Raw genomic sequence first — 22257 nt, forward strand, 5'->3', positions numbered from 1 at the left:
CCCCCCCCCGCGGTGTGCCGCACTCCCCCTGCAAAGCCCAAACCACTAACTTCCCTTTCCCTGCTCCCTTTTATACCCCTCTGCAGGCCCACCACCCTCCCAGGCGTGACACTGCCATGGTGATGCCTTGGTTTTTAACCCATGCTTGTCCGTATGTTAGGAGCAGCCAGTCCTGCTACAAACCATACAGCCTTTGCTAGAAAACTAGGCTTTTAAAGACTTCATCCAACAAATCTTACGGTTTTTGAGAGGTAATTTGATGGTGCCCTTCCAGAGACCTGTATTGAGTCTTACTAAATCAGCAAACATGCAGCTCAGACTGGGTGCTGTACTGCTCTTGCTTTCTCTTTCTTTCTGAAATCCTGACATGTTCAAGAGTGTTTACTTGCTCAGTGCTTGTACATCTCTTAGACGTGCATTCTCACTAACATCATTTCATGTTGATTCATGTAAATAGTGCTCCAGCAATGGCATGTGGAGTGGAAAACTGAATTAATCTGGGCGGTCCCCTTAATGGGCGATCTGTTTCATAATTTGTACAAAGAAATTTCTACAAGGAAACTGCTTTCTTCCCAAACACTTTGTTGCCTAACTCTTAGCAGAACAAAACTGTCTTTATAGCTCATCTCAAAATTGTTTCAACTTGCAGTTCAGTCCCCACATCCTCTGTTTGTTCAGCGTTCCATGGGAAGCTCCACCCTCACTTCCAGCTAATATCCATGTTAACCCACAGCTTGATTTTCCCAGTTCCTCCTTGGCCCGCTCACAGCACTTGCTTTTTCACTGGCCGCCAGCCTTGCAAGCAGTGGTCGTCTCCACGCAGTGCTGGCAGTGGCAGCCCAGGACTTCTCGGGTCAAGCAGCCTCTTCGGCTTGCTGCGAAGCACAGCATGATTGTGGGGACGGTCCTCTGCCAGTCCAGCAGCTATGGCAAAGAGGGCAAGCTGCTCTGCTGCCTTGGCGAGGGAACCTCTGAGCCTGGTGTGAGTTTCACAGGTATGGTGCTCAGGGATGTAATGTTGTTCTATCCCTTTTCTGTGTTTCTCTGCTTCAAAGAGGATGTGGGCCCTTTCAAGTCTATTTTTGTCTTGTAGTTCGAGACCAGGCAGGACTGAGATTGGCTGCTTTTGTCTGGGTTTTAGGATTATTGAAATGCTTCATTTTTATGAGCAGTTACACACTTAGTATTTTAGAAATAGAGACCACTTCAGGACTTGGTGTGACTCTAAAATTCAAGATTTAGTGTATACTACCTCCTGCTGTTGGACTGAAGAGATTGGTAATCGCAGTGTTGGCACAGGGTGGGGGACAAAACACCCCATACATGTTGGCTGAATAGGAAAAGGTTCATATCCGGAGAGAAGCAAATTGTATTGTGGGAATAAAGAAAAGGAAGGAGATGGATGAAGCATAACGGCCTCGCATGACTGCGTATTACTTATACACTGAATGATGATGTAAGTTTTCCATTGTGTAGGAAATGAAACTGGCAATATGTGATTTATGGTTAGCCCTTAAAAGGAGCTGATATGAAACAGAACTTCTCAGCTCATTTCCTTAATCTTGGTGTGAATAGATCTTGCAGACTATTCAGTTGGAGGGGTACAATTTGTGATATGCTTGGGTTATCTTAGTTTCCTTAATGAGGTCTATGCATTTATCATGTTTCACTGACCTTCCATATCCTTACATATTGGATGGTATAGATCCCACACTGTACTGAGCAGCATAGTTTATTGTGTAATAATCTGCAATAGGTACTTTTATATCTTGGTAAATTCCCCTTTAGCAGATGTTGGGTGACCTTTACAGTTACTTAAGCATCCAAGTCACTCTAAAAATGAAAGTGAAGGAAGTTAGTGAGACATGAACTCTTAAAAGCATTTGATTTTTAGGTAATGTGATTTTTAGGTAAGCACTGTAGCTAAGTGAATGAAGCTCCTCATCAAACATTAACTTCTGCTGACTTTTTTTTTTTGTCCATAAAGTGGGTGTTAAGAACATGTGCCAGCCTCCCAGGCATTCCCAAGAAAGTGGTAGTAGTCCCACATCTGCTTTGAATCCATGCTGTCAACCCAGCACAGCACCACAAATGGTTTCATGTGGGCAGAGCTGCTCGGCAGTAAGCAGCAGGTGGCGTTTCTGCTGGTTTTGCCTTGGCTAAAGTGCCCGCTGCTGGGCTCAGCGTGATCAGGCTTAGCTATTCACAGCATCTGCCACAGCAGCTCTGAGGCTGAGCTGGTACTAGGCTGCTTCAGGCTTACCCATCAAGGGCATGGTGAAATGCTTAACTCTATAGCGGTTGGATGCTCAGTTCATGAGCTTTTCTGGCTTGAGAGAGAAATTTAAAGTATGCTTTGATTTAGAAAAAATGCATATATTTCTGTTTAAATTCTGTCATGTTTTGGCAGACATATAATTGAAAGTAAGAAGTTATTTAAACACCATTAAGGTATTTTGGAGCTGAAAGGTTGGGTATTTTTTGGAAAGATTGCCTACTTTTGTATTTGCTCCTTAGCAGGGATACATAAGTCAGATTTCTTGTATAGCGTATTTGCTGAGTAACTTTGCTTAAGGCACTGAAACACTAATATAAGTCACTGTAGAAGTATAAAGAATGTACTATTTAATTAAAAATCTGTATTTCTAGTCCATAGAGAGTGGTGGATTTAGAAACGTGTTCTTTCCTGGTGCTTAACAACTGGACATGCATATGCACTCATCCAGCCCTAAAAAATTTACAGTGGAATGTTGGCATCCATGCTGTAATATAGGTAGCTGAGCAGACGTTGGGATTTTCTCTCTTTGCCATGATAGTACCCAGTGTGATGGGTTAATATATTGTAAAACTAATTGCAGTTGATGGTTAGGAACAAAAAGTGGCTTAAATATTGTATCTGCAGATAGTGAAATCAAAGAAGTGACATTTTGGTAGCTTAATCTCTAGTCACTTCTGTTCTTGCTAGGAGAAACTTGATAGAGAGCTACTTTGGCAAGGCTCGGGAGGTAGGTTATTAAGTAATTGCAAGATGAACAGGTAATACAAGCCATAATTACCAGAAATGCAGTCAAAAGCGACTTAGCTATCTGTTTAAAAACAAAACAGAACAAACCTCAACCGTTTACTTTCTCAAGTACCTACAATACTGTCAAAAAATTGCACGTGGATGCTGGGAAATTCCCTTTGTCCTCGTTTTCCAGGCTTGAGCTCTGTCCTGTGACACAGATTTGGCATATGCTTGTCTATTACTTGGCACAGGCATCTTCCTGTTTTGTGTCTCACTGATTTCCCAGTTTTCCCATCCTGTATTGCATTTGAGCTCTTTCTTAAAGAGAATGAAGTGCCTTACAGACTGGCTCTGACTCACAAATGTAATTCTCATGGGCATGCAGGGAAGGGGGTAGTCACATGTACACGTTCTCTGGCAGTGGTCTGCTTCAAAATGTCCTGAGCCTGACTTCTCTGCTCCTCAGAAGTGGGCCAAAGCAATGATTGTAAAGCAAAGAAAGCCTCTCATTTTTTAAAGAGGACTTTTTTGTTTAGTGCATTTAATGAAATCTCTTTAGAGTGTACATTTCCAGAAGTTCAACAAGAGAATTCGGAAATATATATTGGGATGGGAACTTATGACAGTTGTGCCATCAGAGAAAATATTTGTATCTTTACACCTTCTTATTTTTTTGCCCCCTTAAGCAGCCCACATATATGAAACCAGATCATTGCTCTTTCTCTTAATATTGAAATTTATTCTGCTAGATGTTCCTGGAAAACCTCTCTATGAGGTGTTGGAAAGCAAGTGGTGATCTTGGCATAGTGCTACCATGAAGTGTTCAGACAGTTTTGCTTTTTACCACAGTTCATTCCAAAACCCTGTGTTATTTATGTTATTTTTCATCATGACGGGAACTGGGGGGGCTTTTGTCTATGAAAGAAGTCTGATTCTTCCCCCCACACCCTTGTACTATCAAGTTTGCATCAGTTGTCCTTTGTAAAAGCAGAACTGCCTGGGTATTCAGAAACACTGCTGCTAAATACCTGGCATCACCCTTACTACTTTCTGTCCCTGTCAAGTTTTCCACAGCCTTGAAATGTATTACAAACCACCATCATTCCTGCTAATACTGAGTTAGTTACTGTCCCAACCTATAGATTTAATTTGTGTCATAATTCAGTGTGTCTTACCTGTCCTTGTAACATCAGTTTCAGATCCAGGCTATCTACTTCGGCCACAGAAACAATAAAGACATAAAACAACATTTCAGTATCTCACATAATAAAAAAAAGCACTTTTAATTTCTCACCCATTTTTTATCTATGAATGCTTAAATACTTTCAAGTAAAGTGTATATATTATCATATAATAAATATTAAACAGAAATTTTATATACATAGCTCACTACTTGGTATACAGGCAGTTAATTACTTTCTCCAGCCTCTATTAGAAGTACCCTAGAAAACAAAGAGTCACCAAAGTGGGGATTGAACACAACTGATGTAAGATGTGCAGACATGGTGTTCCCTTTCCATAAAGAGCATACTGTGCAGTAGGAGCTTTGCTCTGCTCTACAATGGGTTTTGATCTGTTTACAGTGATACGCAAAGTAATTTCCTCTTCTGTTCTTTCTTCAGAGGCCCTGCACCACCCCTATGGTTGCGATGTTGAACCCCAGGCACTGAATGAAGCCATCAGATGGAGCTCCAAGGAGAACCTTCTTGGAGCCACTGAGAGCGATCCCAATCTCTTTGTTGCACTTTACGATTTTGTAGCAAGCGGTGACAACACGCTCAGCATCACCAAAGGTAAGGCCACCTGTGAATCGCAGAGCAGCTCCTAGATTGAAAACTTAGTAACAGAAAGCAGAATCCTTCTCCTGTCATTCTTTTGGAAGGAACAGGAATGAGTGCAGCTGGAGAAGATGATTCTGTACACTGGTGGTTACAAGCAGATGGTCTCTGTATGGCTTGTGCTGGAGGACAACTGCCAGGCAGTGCTCTAGGTGCAGACATGGCTTTGTACAACACTGCCAAACACCCCAGCCCAGCTATGGCTGTTCCCCTTCTAGGCTCCCCAGATCATCAGCCCTTTGAGACACCTATTTTGGGGATAGGCAAAGGAAGACCTTTGTATTATCAATGGTAACAGAACTCAGCACTCTCAACTGAGGCAAAATCCAGAATTAAGAATTTCACAGAGATTTTCTCTTCAGTACATATATCGGAATATGACCTGCTGTAGAACTGTTTTAAATCACATGCCATTTAAGGCCTCAAGAAGGAGACAAACCTCATCCCTCCAAGAAAAAAAAATCTTTCTAGTCTAAAAAACTGGACTACTGGAAGCTTTTTGAGTTCATCAATCACACAGCAGTAAATTAGGGAACAGTATCCTAGTTATTCTCTCTGAAACTTTACTTTATAAATACTTAATATATAGCAGTTTAGTTAGAAGATCACTGCTGCAGATTTTTATTGTTAAGCTGCAAACCCAGGCCTAGTCAGCTGACGTTAGTGTCTCCCTTAATGAGACCCAGTAGATTGTGCTGTGCTTATTTTGCTTTTTTCTTTCTGGTCATAGGTGAGAAGCTGCGAGTCCTGGGTTACAACCAGAATGGTGAATGGAGTGAGGTACGTTCGAAGAATGGGCAGGGCTGGGTACCAAGCAACTACATCACACCGGTGAACAGCCTGGAAAAGCATTCATGGTACCATGGGCCAGTGTCACGCAGTGCAGCAGAGTATCTGTTGAGCAGTCTCATCAATGGCAGCTTCCTGGTTCGTGAAAGCGAGAGCAGCCCAGGGCAGCTATCCATCTCGCTCAGGTACGAAGGACGTGTTTACCACTACAGGATCAATACCACCTCAGATGGAAAGGTAAGGATCTCTGAATAATGCTGTGGGGAGAGGAAATAAGGATATTAATTAAGAGGTGGTACAGAATCTCAAGTTGCAGACTGTTAAGAGAGGGATCCATGTGAGAGAAAACAGGCCCACTGGTTGATTAATATAAAAAAAGAACATGTATGCTAAGAGTTCTATGGTAACTCACTGAACACCTCTTTGGAAGAAGTGCAGACAGTACTTATCTAGGCTAAAAGCAGCTAGGGAGCAAAGCAGTTGTGGTTTGATGTCATATCTTTTCATTAATCTACTTCGAACAAGCAGAGCTTTGGTAAGTCAGCAGTTTTGATCAGCATGTTGAAACCTTGATCAAATAGCAGTACATTGTGTTGAGATATGCAGAAACTGCATTTGGCTACAAGAATTCTGGTTTCTAGTCCTGTAAAGCACGAAGCGGGAGACAGCACTGCTCTCAAGTGATGGCTTGTATTAGCTGCCTTCTGCAGGTAAAAATCCCAGTTTAATTTTAATTTGCACAACAACATGAGAACAAATACTCTAAAGTCTGGAAGTCTGGTTCCCTTACCTTTTTTTCTTTTTTTTTTTTTTTTTTTTTTTTAAACTTGCTAGAATGTTTTTATTGTACCTGTTTTCCAGTTTTACTGAAAGCTTCCAGCTGCCTTCATTTAAGTAGATTCCTGGTTTGTTCTTAACAGGTATATGTGACAGCAGAAAGCCGTTTCAGCACCCTAGCAGAGCTAGTGCACCATCACTCAACAGTAGCAGATGGACTGGTGACAACTTTGCATTACCCAGCACCCAAGTGCAATAAGCCCACAGTCTATGGAGTGTCCCCCATCCATGACAAGTGGGAGATGGAGCGGACTGACATCACCATGAAGCACAAACTTGGGGGAGGGCAGTATGGTGAGGTGTACGTTGGTGTCTGGAAGAAATACAATCTCACGGTTGCTGTGAAAACATTAAAGGTGAGTTTACAGGTTGTTATGCACTGTTCATTTGGTCACCCGTTGTGATAAGGGTAAGGAGATGGTAATGCTCTTAGTTATACCTCCTAATGATAGGAATATCAGAAAATGGAGTGTGCTGTTCTGCATAAAATCTGTGCTTGAGAGTAGCTTTGCAGAACAGATTTAGCTTATCAAACTTGCACCAGTGTGTGTGGCTTAGAAACTATTTGGAATTTTGGCCCAGCAAGCTGCTGCAGGAATATCCTGAGTCAGATCTGTAGAAATGGTTACCAAGTTCACTTCCCTTACCTCAGAAGAGCTGCAAAGCTTTAAGAAATCTAAAGTGTTGGAAGTACCTTCTACAACCTCTCTGCTTCTCCTGGGGAAATTCAGCTTCTCCATTTATCTTCCTTGTCAAAGCCGTCTGTTTGTTTCAACATTAACAGCTACAATTCTATGTACCCTCTAAGGAAGGGAGTGTTCAAGCTTAATTGTTATAGCTAGGCAGCTAAGTCTCGCCAGCCACAGCTGCTTTGGTAGCCACAATAGCTAGCAAAGAAGAAAGCCTAGCACTTCCTGAGCACTCAGATCTGTCACTTGTCCATGCCACAGGCCAGCCAGCCAGCCTTTCAGGGCTGTTCTGTTTTCCTTAGGTAAAAGCCAAAAGAGTAGAATGGAAGTAAGGATGCCATCATTTATATTCAGCTCGGATATGTGGTGTTAAGCAGACCTTGGTCATGAAGATAAATTTTCCATTCTTTTGCCCCTCTGTTTATCCAGGAAGATACCATGGAGGTGGAAGAGTTCTTGAAAGAAGCTGCTGTGATGAAGGAGATCAAGCATCCAAATCTAGTGCAGTTGTTAGGTTAGTGAAATTCCTTCCTCTTTCTCTTCTTAATTGAGTTCCCACCAAAATATAATCTCTCTTGCATAAAAGTAGTGGCAGATTTTCTGTCTTTATGTAACTTTTTGAATCAGGTCAGGTTTTGGGGTGATATTTTTGACAGCTTGCTCCTTTATGTATTATTGGAGGTAAGAGACACTAATTTTAAATAAAACATCAAATATAGTAAATGACATTAGTAGACAACTTTCCTGTTGAGGCATGACTATGCTTTTTATATAAAAGTTTGCAATATCAGTCTCCTTTCAGTTGGTACCCTTGGCCTTATCAGGGTCAGATTCCTTTTCTGCTGTGTTAAATCAGATTTACATAATTATTTCCCATTACTTATTTTTCTGATAGAACAAAATTATAAGAAAATTCAAAGTGAAGGAAAAAAATTACATTGGAAGCACAACAAATACCATTCTTCATACTTCTCAAATCAGAGACATTTATAGAAAAATCTGTACTAAATAGAAAAATAAGTCCATAATTAAGCAGAAGATGACCACATTGCTAACTGTTGTAAGGGACCCTGTGTATCACCAAAAAGGTACATGAGATCAAGGCAGTGAAGATGCAAGTCAGATCAAACAGCACGTGAATGGAAGAAATCTTCAGGCTTTACAGCTTGGCTATGCCCTGTTTGTCTCACTGACAAGTGCATGACATAATGGTCATTATTCAGTAGTCTGCATAGCTGTTAATTCTACATGTGCAAAGATTCTTAAGGAGACACCCTAAACCTTTACTAGTGTTTAATTGCCTCTGGACTTTTGCTGCTTTCAGGAGCAAAGCTGTCAAGCCAAGCCTAGGATGAAATGTGAAGAATGTGAAGGCTTTTAATAATGGCAACTATTCTATACCCATTTAAAAAATGGGCACAGATGAAGTGTCTGCCTAAGCCCTGTCTGGTTCTAGGGGTAGAGACTAAAAGATCTCTCATCACAGAGATGCATTTTTGTTCTCTCTGATGCACAGTGTATTTGTGTTTTACTCCTATATGTGCCTAGTGGTTTGAACAGGCATTCAGCAGTGCTGCAGTGGGACTCACAGAGATTTGACATGAGTATCCTGTTGCCCTCCTCCACTAACACATACTTTGTACAAAATTGCAATGACTGTAGCAAGCAGTCATCTGAGGAATGTGTGAGAATGCCGCTTTAGGAGCAGGTCCCACTGTGCTGATCACTTGCCCAGCTAGCACACATGGGAGTGTTTCACATTACTCGCTAGTGACATTTCAGTCTGGAAATCTTACCAGTTGACAGGTACCTCCTTCCAGTTGGCCATGGCCACTCCTTAGCTTTATGAAGGAAGAGAGGGGAAGAAAAGCAAATCATATGTGTTCAAAATAACTCCTATTTCATTCTGTAACCCTCCAAAGAAGAGAACTACTCCTTCATGTATATTATATAGGAATGGCAGTGTTCTGATAGACATGTTTCCCTCTGTCCATGAAGTGATGGACAGGTAAATAGACATAAGTACTGAATTTTAAGCTGGGCTGCATTTGTCTGTATTTGTAGATGGAGATGTACAATACAGATGTACTGTATTTGTAGATGGAAGTCTTTGCTTTTCAGAGAAATGCTCATCAGTACAAAATGTGACAAATGGATATTAAATCAGGGATAGTGGTAAGCTGAGGAAGCAAGGGAAGCTTTGTTCATATGCTCCCTCCTCCTCGCTGCTAGGTGTATGTACCCTGGAGCCACCCTTTTACATTGTGACAGAATACATGCCGTATGGGAACCTGCTAGACTATTTACGGGAATGCAACCGGGAGGAAGTGAGTGCTGTTGTGCTACTCTACATGGCCACTCAGATCTCCTCTGCTATGGAATACCTAGAGAAGAAGAACTTCATTCACAGGTGGGTAAAGTCACACTGAGCTGGTACAGTTTCAGATTATCATGATGACCAGGCCACCAGTATGGAGCCCCAGGAATTCCTCCTTTTGGGGAGGTTTATTCCAGAGTTGTTTCACACTGGCTTATCCACTGGCTGTTTTCGTTTCAATACTGCCTTGCAATACCTTCTGCCTGTGACTTCTGTAGCAGTCTTACAATCTTCTGCATGACTGACTGACACATAGGAAAGTTGCTGTTGTCCTGTTCTGATGCACCCCCTCTCTGCAAGACATTGTCAACCCCAAGTCCTATTTTAATCCAGTTAGATAAAGCTGTGCCATAAAGCTGTTACCAGTGTGTGACGAGCTGCTGATCTCATCTTAATCTCAGGAAACACAAACTTCTCATTGTAACAGCTGTCATTACTGGAAATTTAATAGAACTTAAAGAATGAACCCTAATCCTGGTTTACCTTTTTTCCCATAAGAATAAGCTCACTCAGTTTCTGATGCTGTTCAGAGCAAAGCTTGTGTGGCCTTTACCTGCTGTATAAAGAGAGTGCTTCTGTGATTCCCTATTCAGAAGAGTGGGACAGGCTATGCAACCATAAGACTGTATTCAAAAGCCCCGCTCTTGCTCCAATAACATGCTTTCTTCCTTTGTATAGGGACCTGGCAGCACGGAACTGCTTAGTTGGAGAAAATCATGTGGTGAAGGTGGCTGACTTCGGCTTAAGTCGACTTATGACTGGAGATACCTACACAGCTCATGCTGGAGCCAAGTTCCCAATCAAATGGACAGCCCCTGAGAGCCTGGCCTATAACACGTTTTCAATCAAATCAGATGTGTGGGGTAAGAAAACTCCACTTCGATGTTCTTCTCTATTTCATTTTGTTTTTCTTTGCCAACCTAGATAGTAACTTGCTTTCTGGTCTGGGCAAAAACATGTGGGGAGGAGACGGTCATGTGCCAGACCACAACTTAACAAATCAATAGCATTTTTAGCAAGTAGTATCTTCACCTAGACTGGCCTGAAATATCTGCAAGAAAATGATGCTGCCTTAAGCTGCAGTAAAGGCCACAATGTAATGAGCAACATAAGAGGAGGGCAGATTTATCACCAGCAATTTTGTTTTCCTCCCTTTTCAGCCTTTGGTGTGCTGTTATGGGAAATTGCTACCTATGGGATGTCACCATACCCAGGGATTGACCTCTCTCAGGTGTATGATCTGCTAGAAAAGGGCTATCGGATGGAACAACCTGAGGGATGCCCTCCAAAGGTTTACGAATTGATGAGGGCATGTGAGTATCTTCTTCAAGGTTGGGGGTTAAATCTGTAATTAACTCTGAAGTCCCTGCTTCTTACATGCCATTTTGTTAGCTAATGTGGAAAAGGCCCTGTCACCTGAGATGGACCTGGTGACTGATGCAAAATGAGTCTGGTCTCTAGGGAACAAGAATTCACTCTCAAAAACCCATCTCTGAGTACAGCTAGATTTGTGGCAAATTGTACTGGTATTTTGTCAGTAGGACTCTTACTATGGAATCACCAAATTAGAAGGAAATTTAGTTCTCTGCAAAAACAGCACCTATGTAGTTGACACATAGTTCACAAGGTTGCACAAAACGCATCCTCCAGTTGTATCATGAAAAGCTCCCTAATGCTCCATAACAAATTGAAAATCTACAAATAAAAGCCCAAAAGATAGAGCGTGCTACAGGAGGAGCACAATAGAGTTTAAGAGCATTGCCAATCTCCTTCAGTCCCGCAAGAACAGAGAACATATTGGGCAAAAGGCTGAAGATCCTAGGGAGCAAACCAGGCCATGCTGTTGAATAAGGTAAGCAGAGACCCCCTGTCAGTGTGACCAGGGTGGGAAGAAACTCCTTGGTGCTATCTCGGGCAGTCTGTGTGGCCCTCAATGTACAAGGCAGACAAACCGGGTCTTAAGGGACCATTCTACAGCCTGTTCCTAGCAATGCGTGATCCCCAGCATGTCAAAGAAAGTCAGGGAGAACTTCAATTGTGAAACAAAGAAGCTGAGTAATGATGGAGGATGTTGCTTCAGAAAAACCTTCAGGAAGTTGACAAAAGCCCAAAAACCAGAGAATTGATATGATATTAAAGGAGCCCAAAATGAGCAGAATGCCAGTCACTTTCCAGACCCTATGGTGATATCAACAGGTAGTGCTTCTAGAACACATTCCCTTAGCACAGATTTCTAACTACAGAACTTACACTTTTCATCATGATACCCTTCTATAACTTTCCAAGCTCCATCTTAGATCAATGCACTCTCTTCCTCTTTACCCCTCAGGATGCCTACATTCTTCTTTTGGAAGGCTCTGCCTGAATTTCAGTATTAAGAGCATGTGAGCAGAATGTTGTCTGGAACTTTGGACACATAGTTACCTGTGACTGGGTTAGATGTGTTCAGTCTAAACAGCCAGGGTAGCAAACATGGAATTCTCCTTTGCCCAAAAAATTCAGAAAGAGGGACAGGGAGATCAGAAAAACCTGTGGAGTTGGCAGAGAGCTGGGATTTTTAGAATTGGTTCCTTCCTATGAAGATCTGTTTGGTCGGGTAGGGTAGGGTGACTGACTGCTGCCATGAATTGATCTGTGAATGACTCCAGTCTGTTTAATGATAGGAGATCAGAGTCTGACTACAGTTGAGAAAACTTAAGTATTTTCTGTCTCCTTTGACAAAATAAAAATCTGTCTTCTAACTTCTTCAGGCACTGAGACTTACTTTGCTTTCTCACACTGCAGGCTGGAAGTGGAACCCACCAGACCGGCCTTCCTTTGCTGAGACCCACCAGGCTTTTGAAACCATGTTCCATGACTCGAGCATCTCAGAGGGTGAGAGCCCCTGTTGCTTTATTTCTGAAACAGTATCAGAGGTTATCCCCAGAGTGCTGTCTTATGGACAGGCCCTTAAGGCTCATGTGCTAGCAGTGGAGGTTGTGGTGAAGCTTCATCCCTTACTTATTTCCTTAAGCATAAGGGGGTAAAAACGTTCTCTTACTTCCTGCACAAATGCCAAATAAACTTTAGACATAGAGCAGTGCAGGGGACAGTATAGTTTAATTTGTGCACTAAGATACCAAAGAGTTAAAGAATATTGTCTTCTCTATTAGAGGAAGCCTCTTGTTTCTCAGACTGAAGAGTAAGGAATAGTGAGTGATGCTGAGAGAGAGAAAGATGCATGCATATCACAGTCCCTTGCTGAATGCAGCATTTAGGTCATGAAATATTATTCTACCAGCCTTCATTTTTAAAAAGTGTGCCTTAATCTCTTAAGCTACTTGGCTAATTCTGGGAGTAAATCTGTGCAACTCAACTCTCAAATATAATCAATGAGGAGGTAAATACTGGTGAGAAGTGTGATACTAGACAGCAGACAAGCAGAAATATCTGAACATCTTCTAAATTTTTAAATTAAATGTGAAGCTGATCCATCCACTTCCCCACTACATAAAAACCACAGCAGATCAGATTCTACCAGGGAGCATCTATAACAGGCGCATCAAATGGCACACACAGATGCCAACCTGGGTGTGGCCTGGAGATTGTGTGGGTTGTTTCTGTTTTTTTTTTTTCAGTCACATACCTTGTACTGATGTTAGGAAGGAGATAGACAGTCTTCATTTTTAATAGGGAGGTGCAGTGCTTTGTCTTAAACAAAGCATCATAGATCCAGATCCAGAGAGGACACAACTTTTGGGGGATCCCAGGAGCATCAACAGGAGGCATCTTAATTAAAACCAGAGACAAATGCATTCTGTGCTGGCTTCAGCTCTTGAGCAACCCTTAACCCAGTAGAGAGCTACATTTGTGCTAGACCTCTTGTACAGATCCTACCACTGGGGTGTTTTTGCTGAATTTATAAAGATGTAAATGAGTTTGGAAGCATTATAAAAAAAACCATCTTCCCCTGAATACCTCTAGACTTGAGCAAAAATTAAATCCATAAGCTATGTATTTCTGTCTTGTATCTTTTCTTGCCAGTCTGGGTTTGCAGTAAAGACTCTCAGATTTTCTTTCCCTCCTCATCTGCTGGTCTCTGTTCCAACTATTCCCCCCTGGTTTTTGTTTAGCTTTATTTTTTTCTTTTTTTCTTCCCTGACAGAGGTGGCAGAGGAGCTTGGAAGAACAGCCTCTTCCTCATCCATAGTTCCTTACTTGCCCCGGTTACCCATGCTTCCCTCCAAGACTAGAACACTGAAGAAACAGGCAGAGAACAAGGAAAACATTGAAGGCACACAAGATACTGTGGAGCACTCGGCTTCCAGCTCAGCACCAGGTATGCACACTGGGAAAGTGGCAGTGAGGCCACGTGTTCTGGGATAGGCTTGCTACTGGTGGAAATTGTCAGAGAAATAGAAGAAAACAGAACAATGTGCATTGCTATGTTATTAGAACTGTTGGCCACCTCAGCAGCCCAATTATTTACTAGCAAATAGAAAACACTGCAGCTTACTCAAATGTTCTTTTAGTAAATCTCATTGTATTTTTTTCTTTTAAACTTAGTTTTGCTGCTCTTTTTTAAATGATGGCTTCAAAACTAAAGTTGACAGTGCGAGAGATTTTTCTTTCATACTTGTGGTATTTGAGGAAGGAGGAAAAAAACTGCTGGAAGAAAAAAGCAACATCACTTTTTCCTGAACTCTATCCTAAGTGGGCTCCTCGGTATAGACAACAATCAAGTCACACACATGCAGAAGTGGAAAAAAAAGTAAAAAAATCAAAATCACACCAGCCTCGCAAAAAACTGAAAGCACTAATCTCCTCTCAACCTTTCCCTGGGGAACCTGGGCAGCTAAATACATCAGGCCCATAAAGCCCACTGCAGGATGGGGGGGTGGAAATGGAAACTGATTTTGCAGATTCACGCTTATTTCTTCTGTCTAGGTTTTATCAGAAGCACAAAGCCAACAAGTGGGTCTCCCGCACTGCCTCGCAAGCAGAGGGACAAGTCACCCAGCAGCCTGTTGGAGGATGCCAAAGAGACCACTTTCACCAGGGACAGAAAAGGTGGCTTCTTCAGCTCCTTTATGAAGAAGAGGAATGCTCCCACACCTCCCAAGCGCAGCAGTTCCTTCCGGGAGATGGAGAATCAGCCCCATAAGAAATATGAGCTGACGGGTAACTTTTCATCTGTAGCTTCCTTGCAGCATGTGGATGGGTTCTCTTTTGCTCCCGTGCAGCAGGACGCAAGCCTGGCGCCACCCAAGTGCTATGGTGGGAGCTTCGTGCAGAGGACCTTCTACAACGATGATGGCACTGGTACCAGCAGTGGTGGGGGTGTAAGCACCGGTGGCGGGTGGTCGGGCATCACTGGTTTCTTTACACCACGCTTGATTAAAAAGACACTGGGTTTACGAGCAGGAAAACCCGCTAGCAATGAAGAAGCTTCAAAGCCTTTTCCAAGGTCAAACTCTACATCTTCCATGTCCTCAGGGCTTCCAGAGCAGGATAGGATGGCAATGACCCTTCCCAGAAATTCCCAGAGGTCAAAAGTCCAGCTGGAACGGACAGTGTCCACCTCCTCTCAGCCTGATGAGAGCACAGGGAGGGCCAATGACCTGCTTCCCAAAAGGTTTGAAGAAGGCCCTGCTTTGACCAGAGAGAGACCAAAAGCAAAACTCTTGCCAAGGGGTGCCACAGCACTCCCTTTCCGAACCCCCTGTGGATCGGAAGAAAAGGAGGGTCCAGGGCTAGCAGCAGCTTCTAAAGGCAAAGAAAAAAACAGTGCCCAACGGCAAGGGGCCCTTGAGGATGGCGAGAGACTGGGGTGGTCATCTCCAGTAAAGGCTGCAGCAATACTTCCAACCACTCATAACCACAAAGTGCCAGTTCTAATCTCACCCACTCTAAAACACACTCCAGCAGACGTGCAGCTCATTGGCACAGACTCTCAGGGTAATAAATTTAAGCTCTTATCTGAGCATCAGGTCACTTCTTCTGGCGACAGGGACCGGCCCAGACGGGTAAAACCAAAGTGTGCTCCACCTCCACCACCAGTGATAAGGCTCCTGCAACAGCCAGCTGCCTGCTCAGATGCAGCAGAAGAGCTGAGCAATGTGGCAGGAGCGCAGCACGGACTGGAATTGAGCGAAGGGAGTAAGAAGGCAGCAGCAGCAGCACCTGTTGGTGGAAAATCTGGGAGGCCCGTGATGCCTCCACCTCAAGTGCCTCTGTCATCGTCTTCCACCTCCCCAGTGAAAATGGCCAACGGCACGGCTGGCGCAAAAGTAGCACTAAGAAAGACCAAACAGGCAGCCGAGAAAATCTCCGCAGACAAAATCAGCAAGGAAGCACTGCTGGAGTGCGCAGATCTTCTCTCGAGTGCCATCGCTGAGCCGACACCAAACAGCCAGCTGGTGGACACAGGGCACCAGCTGTTGGATTACTGCTCAGGCTACGTGGACTGCATCCCGCATACACGCAACAAATTCGCCTTCCGGGAAGCCGTGAGCAAACTGGAACTCAGCCTGCAGGAACTGCAGGTGTCCTCGACAGCTGCTAGCGTCCCTGGGGCAAACCCCGTCCTTAATAACTTATTGTCATGTGTCCAAGAAATCAGCGATGTGGTGCAAAGGTAGCTACTGTCAATCTGGGTAAGAGAAATACACATGGGGTGGGGGTGGGGTGTTCGAACGGGACTTTTTTTCTGTACTGATGCTTTCAAAAGGAAAGACTGATACTTGAGTATGTGAAGTACCTCAGATCACTGAGTTCTCCTCACGTTTACAGGTTCATCTCAAAAAATGGGGATGGAGAGGGTAGATTAAAGCTGTAAGGGGCAGAACATCAAGTATTTGTCCCTACCTAGTCAGGGTGATCTGCTTGGTATGGCAAAGGGAGGCAGTTCCCTACTCCTCCCTTGGAGAGGCAGGAGAATTGATGGCAGGTTCTTGCTCTGGGAAGGATGGTTTAACATGTGATAGCTGGAGTACTGGAGTGGCTGCGGGCTGTTGGGCCGTACAGATCCTCCCCTGTCTGCACTAACGTGTGTGTTGGTCTCCTGATGAGGCAAAGGAAAGGCACTGGGGTTCCTTTGGTACCAACTGCCAAGCAGTCTGAGCCGGAGTAGCTCCGAAGGGGGAGGAGGTTGCATGCGGTTGGGGGAAAGGTCTAATGCACTGACAGTATTCAGAGCTGCTGGAGGTGGATGCACTAGCCGAGATGGCTTACTTCCACAGTGCTGTTGCTGCTGTAATGAGAACTGCAAAATTAGTTAATATATGAAACTATCCCTTTTCCCTCCTGTCCACTTCATCCACCACATGTTCTCATCTTCATTGTATCTGAAGCGTCAGGGATGCTGGGCAGACTTACCACTGGAACACCCCCTTCCCCACCACACAGCCTTCTCTCAGTTAATACCTATTTCTAGTGGTCTAGCATGGATGCTGCTTGATGGTCACTTGTGAGTAGTTTGGGGCTCTTGCACAACTTCCCAGTGTTGTTATTGAGGTGAGTGGACTGGGTGTTTGGTTTTTTGGGTATTTTTTAAGCTCTAGATTGTTTCTAACTTGTTATCAGGTTGACTCCCCAACTCAGTTTCATCACCTTGAGGACCCGTGGTAGGTAAGGCAGAGCCTCCCCCACCCCCGGCTGTTCTCCACATTCCTTTAGCAGTCGTAGCGCTGCGGGGCCAGCTGGAGAGCCAGAAAGGACAGCCTGGCCTGCCTGCCATGCGTCCTCGCTGCTTCAGGAGTCTTGGATCTGTCCCTACTTTTGGTGTAACACCACCACTTCACACTGGCCGTTTCCTGGGATTTGTTCTAGTGCTTACCAGCCTCGCAGGCTTTCAGCTTCTCTGCCTAGGAAGCTGACTAGGTACAGCAGCATACAGGGGAACCACAGCTATCTTTCTTTAATTTATTCCTGTGTTTTAAAGGCTAGATAAGAATCTTATGCTGTAGCGTAAGGAACATGCACATAAATGACGCGCTCCTCTGAGGTGTGACAACAAATGTTACAGCTCTGCCTCAGAGGGCTCCCCTGGGGTTATGGTCTCTGATGCCTACTGACAATCCCAGAATGAAAGTAGTCCCGTGGTTTAAGTTGCCTCCCGTGGTCCTAGTGCTGTTTGTAGACTGTTGTGGCCTCAAAAAGCTGGTCTTCGGCGTGTACGCACAACCTCCAAGATGTTAATGTACTGGCAAGTAGGAAGACCTCAACTAACTGTTGGTTTGTGAGAGGAAGAAAACAGGCCTGATACCTGGCTCCAAATCCATGTTACCCTGCATGCTGCTGCTCACTTCACACTGTTGGTGATGGTAGAAGATCTCGCTTGCTTTGCACCTTAAATCTTTTATTTTTGGCTAAAATGCTTTTTTAACTTGTTTTTAATGTGTGACTGTGCTGCTTTTAGTTTGAGCATTTACAGTTGAGCTGGGACACACGTGTGAATTTAGAAGATGGGCACTTCCATTTTGGTCTAGAAGCATGGCCGTGTTGGTGCTTGGAAGTAGGCTGGGCTGTCTCAGTGAGTGTCCCTGTTTTTTCCATGGAGTGTAGTGAGACAGGGGCCTGAAAAATCTTTAGAAATGGACTGCTGTCTGAGAATCTTCATCTGATTGCTGGTCTGTGGTAAACAAAGTTGTGTCATGATGCATGAATGCACACCAGTGGAGCAGTATGCGAGGTGAAATGGACCATTTCAGCTTCACTGTCCAAGTGAGTGGAATGGGGAGGGAGGGGGGAAAAGCAACCCCTCCACCCCAACTGACAGGCATTAAAGTGAATTAATTATTCCTGTGAGTCAGTTTTACTCCAGTGAGCTGGTACCTCAGTGGAGACAAATGAAAGTACAGCATGGGTTACTCATCCTGACTTAGCCGTACCAAGCTTAACCCACCAAAGCCTGTCCTCTAATTCTGCAGTAGGATCTTCAGCTAGCCCAGGCTCTTTTGCAGCCTTCAAGGCTGCGGGTCAGGGGAGTCTGGGCTGGGACTCTTCCACAGCAATGCCCAGCTGTAAGACAGAGTACCAAACCATTATCTTTTAGACTTTACTGAGGGCTTTTGTGGTTTACCTTATCTCTTTCAGTCATCTTAGTTTGGTGTGCAGCGATGCACACTTTCAACAAACTGCCTTTGGAAAGGTGACCTGCAAAGGGAAGGAGGCTTGCGATATTGCTTCATGTGGCCTTTCAAACAATCAGAAGGGTTTAAAAGGTATGGGAGCTTTCTTCAGGGCAGAAGGGCAGGTCGTGGTTGTCCTGGCAGACAATCATGTGGTTTCATCAATGTACTACTGCTCAGCCGAGAACAAACAAACTGAAGCTGAAGTGATTCTCAGGGGAGAGGTACTTTAACCAGAAAATTTTAAGGCTGTTAGTCCAGTTCTGATTAATATTTTGAAAGAAGCTTGGTGGGTTTTTTTCCTGAATGCCAGTCTTCCAGAAAAGCTTCACCAAAAGTGATAGAATAGCTAACTGTGCCCCAACAAAGGCCTGGTTCCCTTCCACTGGTCATCCCCAGTTCCTGTCAGACTGCCTGGTTTCTCCTCCCCAACGGCAGAGGTGATGGGCAGTGGGCCAGGGCAGTACCACAGCTGAAGGCACCATCTGCTTTGACAGAGTCACAGAGTGGCTGAGGGTGTCACGGACCCTGGGAGGTTACCTGGCCCAAGCAGGGCCATCTAGAGCCAGCTGTCTGACCATGGCCAGGTGGCTTTTGAGTATCTCCAAGGATGGAGACTCCACAGCCAGTATGAGCAGCACTGAATCCCATTCAGTTCTGATCCCTCTTGTGGTAGAAAAACACAGGAGCAGTGGAATTTTGGGATTTGCCTGCCATCACTCCTACGGAGAGTGTTTGCTCTGCTCTTGTCTTACATCAGGTGGGTAGATGGTGGCAGAAGTAGTGCTGGTTTGACATTAGGTTTTTTTCCCCTAAATAGGAGGCTGCAGTATTGCTGCTGCTTCTGCTGCCCAACAGTGTTTTATTCCCAAACAAAAAGATGGGAAAAGACTGTCAGGAGAGCAAAAGGATGATAATTGGGAAAGCTGGTGCTGCTGTAAAGTACCATTCAGTTGTTTTTCCTTCCACAGCTACTCTCCTAGAATTGTTACTGTTTCTTCTCCCTTTTGCTGGGTTTGGCTTTCTCTTCAGCCTTAAAGGTCTCTAGCAGCTTCTCTGCTTTCAGCCTTGCACAGTGTTCAAAGTAACATGGGGTGGTGGGGCCCTGGTATTTGTCCCAATGCAGAGCACGTCTTGCTCCACTGTTCAGGGGAGGAGACAAGGCATAAACTCCAGTTGTGTTTCCTTTCCTAACCCCTGTCAGGATGCAGTTGCACCCAGGCTCTCTCACTTGCACTACTATGGGCTAGAATTTCATAGAATCACAGACTGGTTTGGGTTGGAAGCAACCTTAAAGATCATCTAGTTCCACTGCACCACCTCTACCACCCCGCCATGGGCAGGGACACCTTCCACTAGCCCAGGTTGCCCAAAGCTCCGTCCAACCTGGCCTTGAACACTGCCAGGGAGGGGGCAGCCACAGCTGCTCTGGGCAACCTGTGCCAGTGTCTTACCACCCTCACAGTAAAGAATTTCTTCCTCATTTCATTTTAAAACCATTACCCCTTGTCCTATTGCTACACTCCCTGATCAAGAGTCCCTCGCCAGCTTTTCTGTAGCCGCCTTTAAGTATTGGAAGGCTGCTCTGAGGTCTCCGTGGATCCTTCTCTTCTCCAGGCTGAGCACCCCCAACTCTCTCGGCCTGTCCTCACAGGGGAGGTGCTCCAACTCCCTGAACATCTTTGTGGTCTCCTGTGGACCCACTTGAGCAGGTCCATGTCCTTTTATGTTGGTGCCCCCAGAGCTGGACACAGAACTTCAGGTTGGGGGGTCTCACAAGAGTGGAGGGAAAGAATCCCCTCCCTCAACTTGCTGGCCACACTTCTCTTGATGCAACCCAGGACACGGTTGGCTTTCAAGGCTGCAAGTGCCCATTGCTGGCTCATAATCAGTTTTCCATCCACTGATAACCCCAAGTTTTTCTCTGCAGGGCTGCTCTCAATTCACTCATCTCCCAGCCTGTATCTGTGCTTGGGATTGCCCCAACCCATGTGCAGGACTTTACACTTGGCCTTGTTGAACTTCAGGAGGTTCACATGGGCTCACCTCTCCAGCCTGTCCAGGTCTCTCTGGATGATATCCCTTCCCTCCAGTGTGTTGGCTGCACCACACAGCTTGGTGTCATTGGTGAACTTGCAGAGGGTGCCTCAATCCCACTGCCCATGTTTCCAACAAAGATGTTAAACAGCACCAGTCCTGACCCCTGAGGATGCCACTCATCACTGCTTTCCACTTGGACATGGAGCCATTGACACAACTCTTTGAGTGCGACATCCAGCCAGTCCCTTATCCACCAAGTGCTCCATCCATCAAACCCGTGTCTCTCCCCTTTAGACAGCATCAAAAGCTTTGCACAAGTCCAGTTAAATGACAGTGGTTGCTCTTCCCTTATCCACCAGTGCTGTAACCCCACTGTAGAAAGCCACCAGATTTGTCAGGCCCTATTTAGTGAAGCCATGTTGGCTGTCACCAATCACCTCATTTTCCACATGCCCCAGCATACTTTCCAGGAGGATCTATTCTATGATTTAAAATGTATTTGCAACAGGGGCTGGCATCACGTATGGCCTGATAATGCCAAGCACAAAGCACACAGTCACACCAGTGAGTTGGCAGGGGCACTTCCTCCTTCTAGCTACTGTGGGAACTGGCTGACTTAGAGGGGTGGGTCTCTGTTCTTCCTGTGCTACACACCTTTTTTAACCCCAGAAGTGGGGCACTTGGCTGTATCACTTTAATCATATTCTTCATTACTGTGGACAGAGGTGAAGCTGAATTAAAAGTCTGGGTCTTGGGATTGCATCAAATTTAGCTGCCGGGAAAGCCGAATTGAACAGAGCAATGTTGCTGCTGTGGAACACTGGGGAAGGGGGGTTGTCTGTTCTCGTCCTCTTTACACAGGCCATTTCTCCTGACCACCACTGGCCTTGTGTCAGAGGAACAGTCACACTCACATGTGCTGACATCTCCTCAGGCGTGCTTATGCAAGAGTTTTATGGCACTCTGCTCTCTGCGGGCAGGGGGAACTAGACCCCCACAGCATGGGGCAATAGCTGCACCAAAGCTGCTGTGCTGACAGAGCAGCCCCTCGCTAAAGGGCAGCAGGTGTGGGGGCAGGTAGGATGGGTAGAGAAATCCAGGCCCCACTGTCTGTACTGCTTACCTAAGGCAGGTTTCCCTAGCAGCTAAGCCGCTCCCCATTTTGCTTCTCGGTGCTCTTGGGCATCAGGAGCTGTGATGAGCACTGATGGATCCAGATGATCTACTTTGCAAATATAACAGGCTGCTGTCTTTGCTCTTTTAAAAAACACTCAACCTAGCCCTGCTGCTAATCTGTAGCTGGCAGGAAAACCAAAGGGGAGTGACTACAGCATGCCGAGAAACCTCCTGCTTCAGCGCGAGCGGCACCAGCTAGCATGGGCGGGCACTGGGGTTGCACTCCCCTTGCCCGGGGAGTAGAACAAAACCTTCAGCCTGTTCCCTGGTGGTAGGAAATAAGAGGTTATGGGACACCTGACTGACTGATTTGTAACACTGAGACCGTAAGAAATGTCTGTACCAAAGTGGGGTCATTCTTCCAAATGTGGCTGTTGTGCATGGGAGGTAAAGC

At 45.0% G+C, this 22257-nt stretch overlaps 1 protein-coding gene across 1 annotated transcript in view; it reads left to right on the forward strand.

The window, feature by feature from the left end:
- Nucleotides 1-19998, forward strand: part of ABL2 (ABL proto-oncogene 2, non-receptor tyrosine kinase) — a 25308-nt gene extending 5310 nt beyond the window's left edge. Inside the window, exons 2-11 of the mRNA XM_026853807.1 lie at nucleotides 4630-4800; nucleotides 5576-5871; nucleotides 6555-6827; nucleotides 7590-7674; nucleotides 9393-9570; nucleotides 10216-10400; nucleotides 10698-10850; nucleotides 12322-12411; nucleotides 13682-13855; nucleotides 14464-19998. Of these exons, the coding sequence (XP_026709608.1) occupies nucleotides 4630-4800; nucleotides 5576-5871; nucleotides 6555-6827; nucleotides 7590-7674; nucleotides 9393-9570; nucleotides 10216-10400; nucleotides 10698-10850; nucleotides 12322-12411; nucleotides 13682-13855; nucleotides 14464-16157 (3299 nt within the window). The 3' untranslated portion in view covers nucleotides 16158-19998. The remainder of the gene's footprint in view (nucleotides 1-4629; nucleotides 4801-5575; nucleotides 5872-6554; nucleotides 6828-7589; nucleotides 7675-9392; nucleotides 9571-10215; nucleotides 10401-10697; nucleotides 10851-12321; nucleotides 12412-13681; nucleotides 13856-14463) is intronic.
- The last annotated feature ends 2259 nt before the right edge of the window (nucleotides 19999-22257 follow it).

Source organism: Athene cunicularia, assembly GCF_003259725.1.
Source record: "Athene cunicularia isolate RWA chromosome 8 unlocalized genomic scaffold, athCun1 chr8_part1, whole genome shotgun sequence".
Taxonomy (NCBI): domain Eukaryota; kingdom Metazoa; phylum Chordata; class Aves; order Strigiformes; family Strigidae; genus Athene; species Athene cunicularia.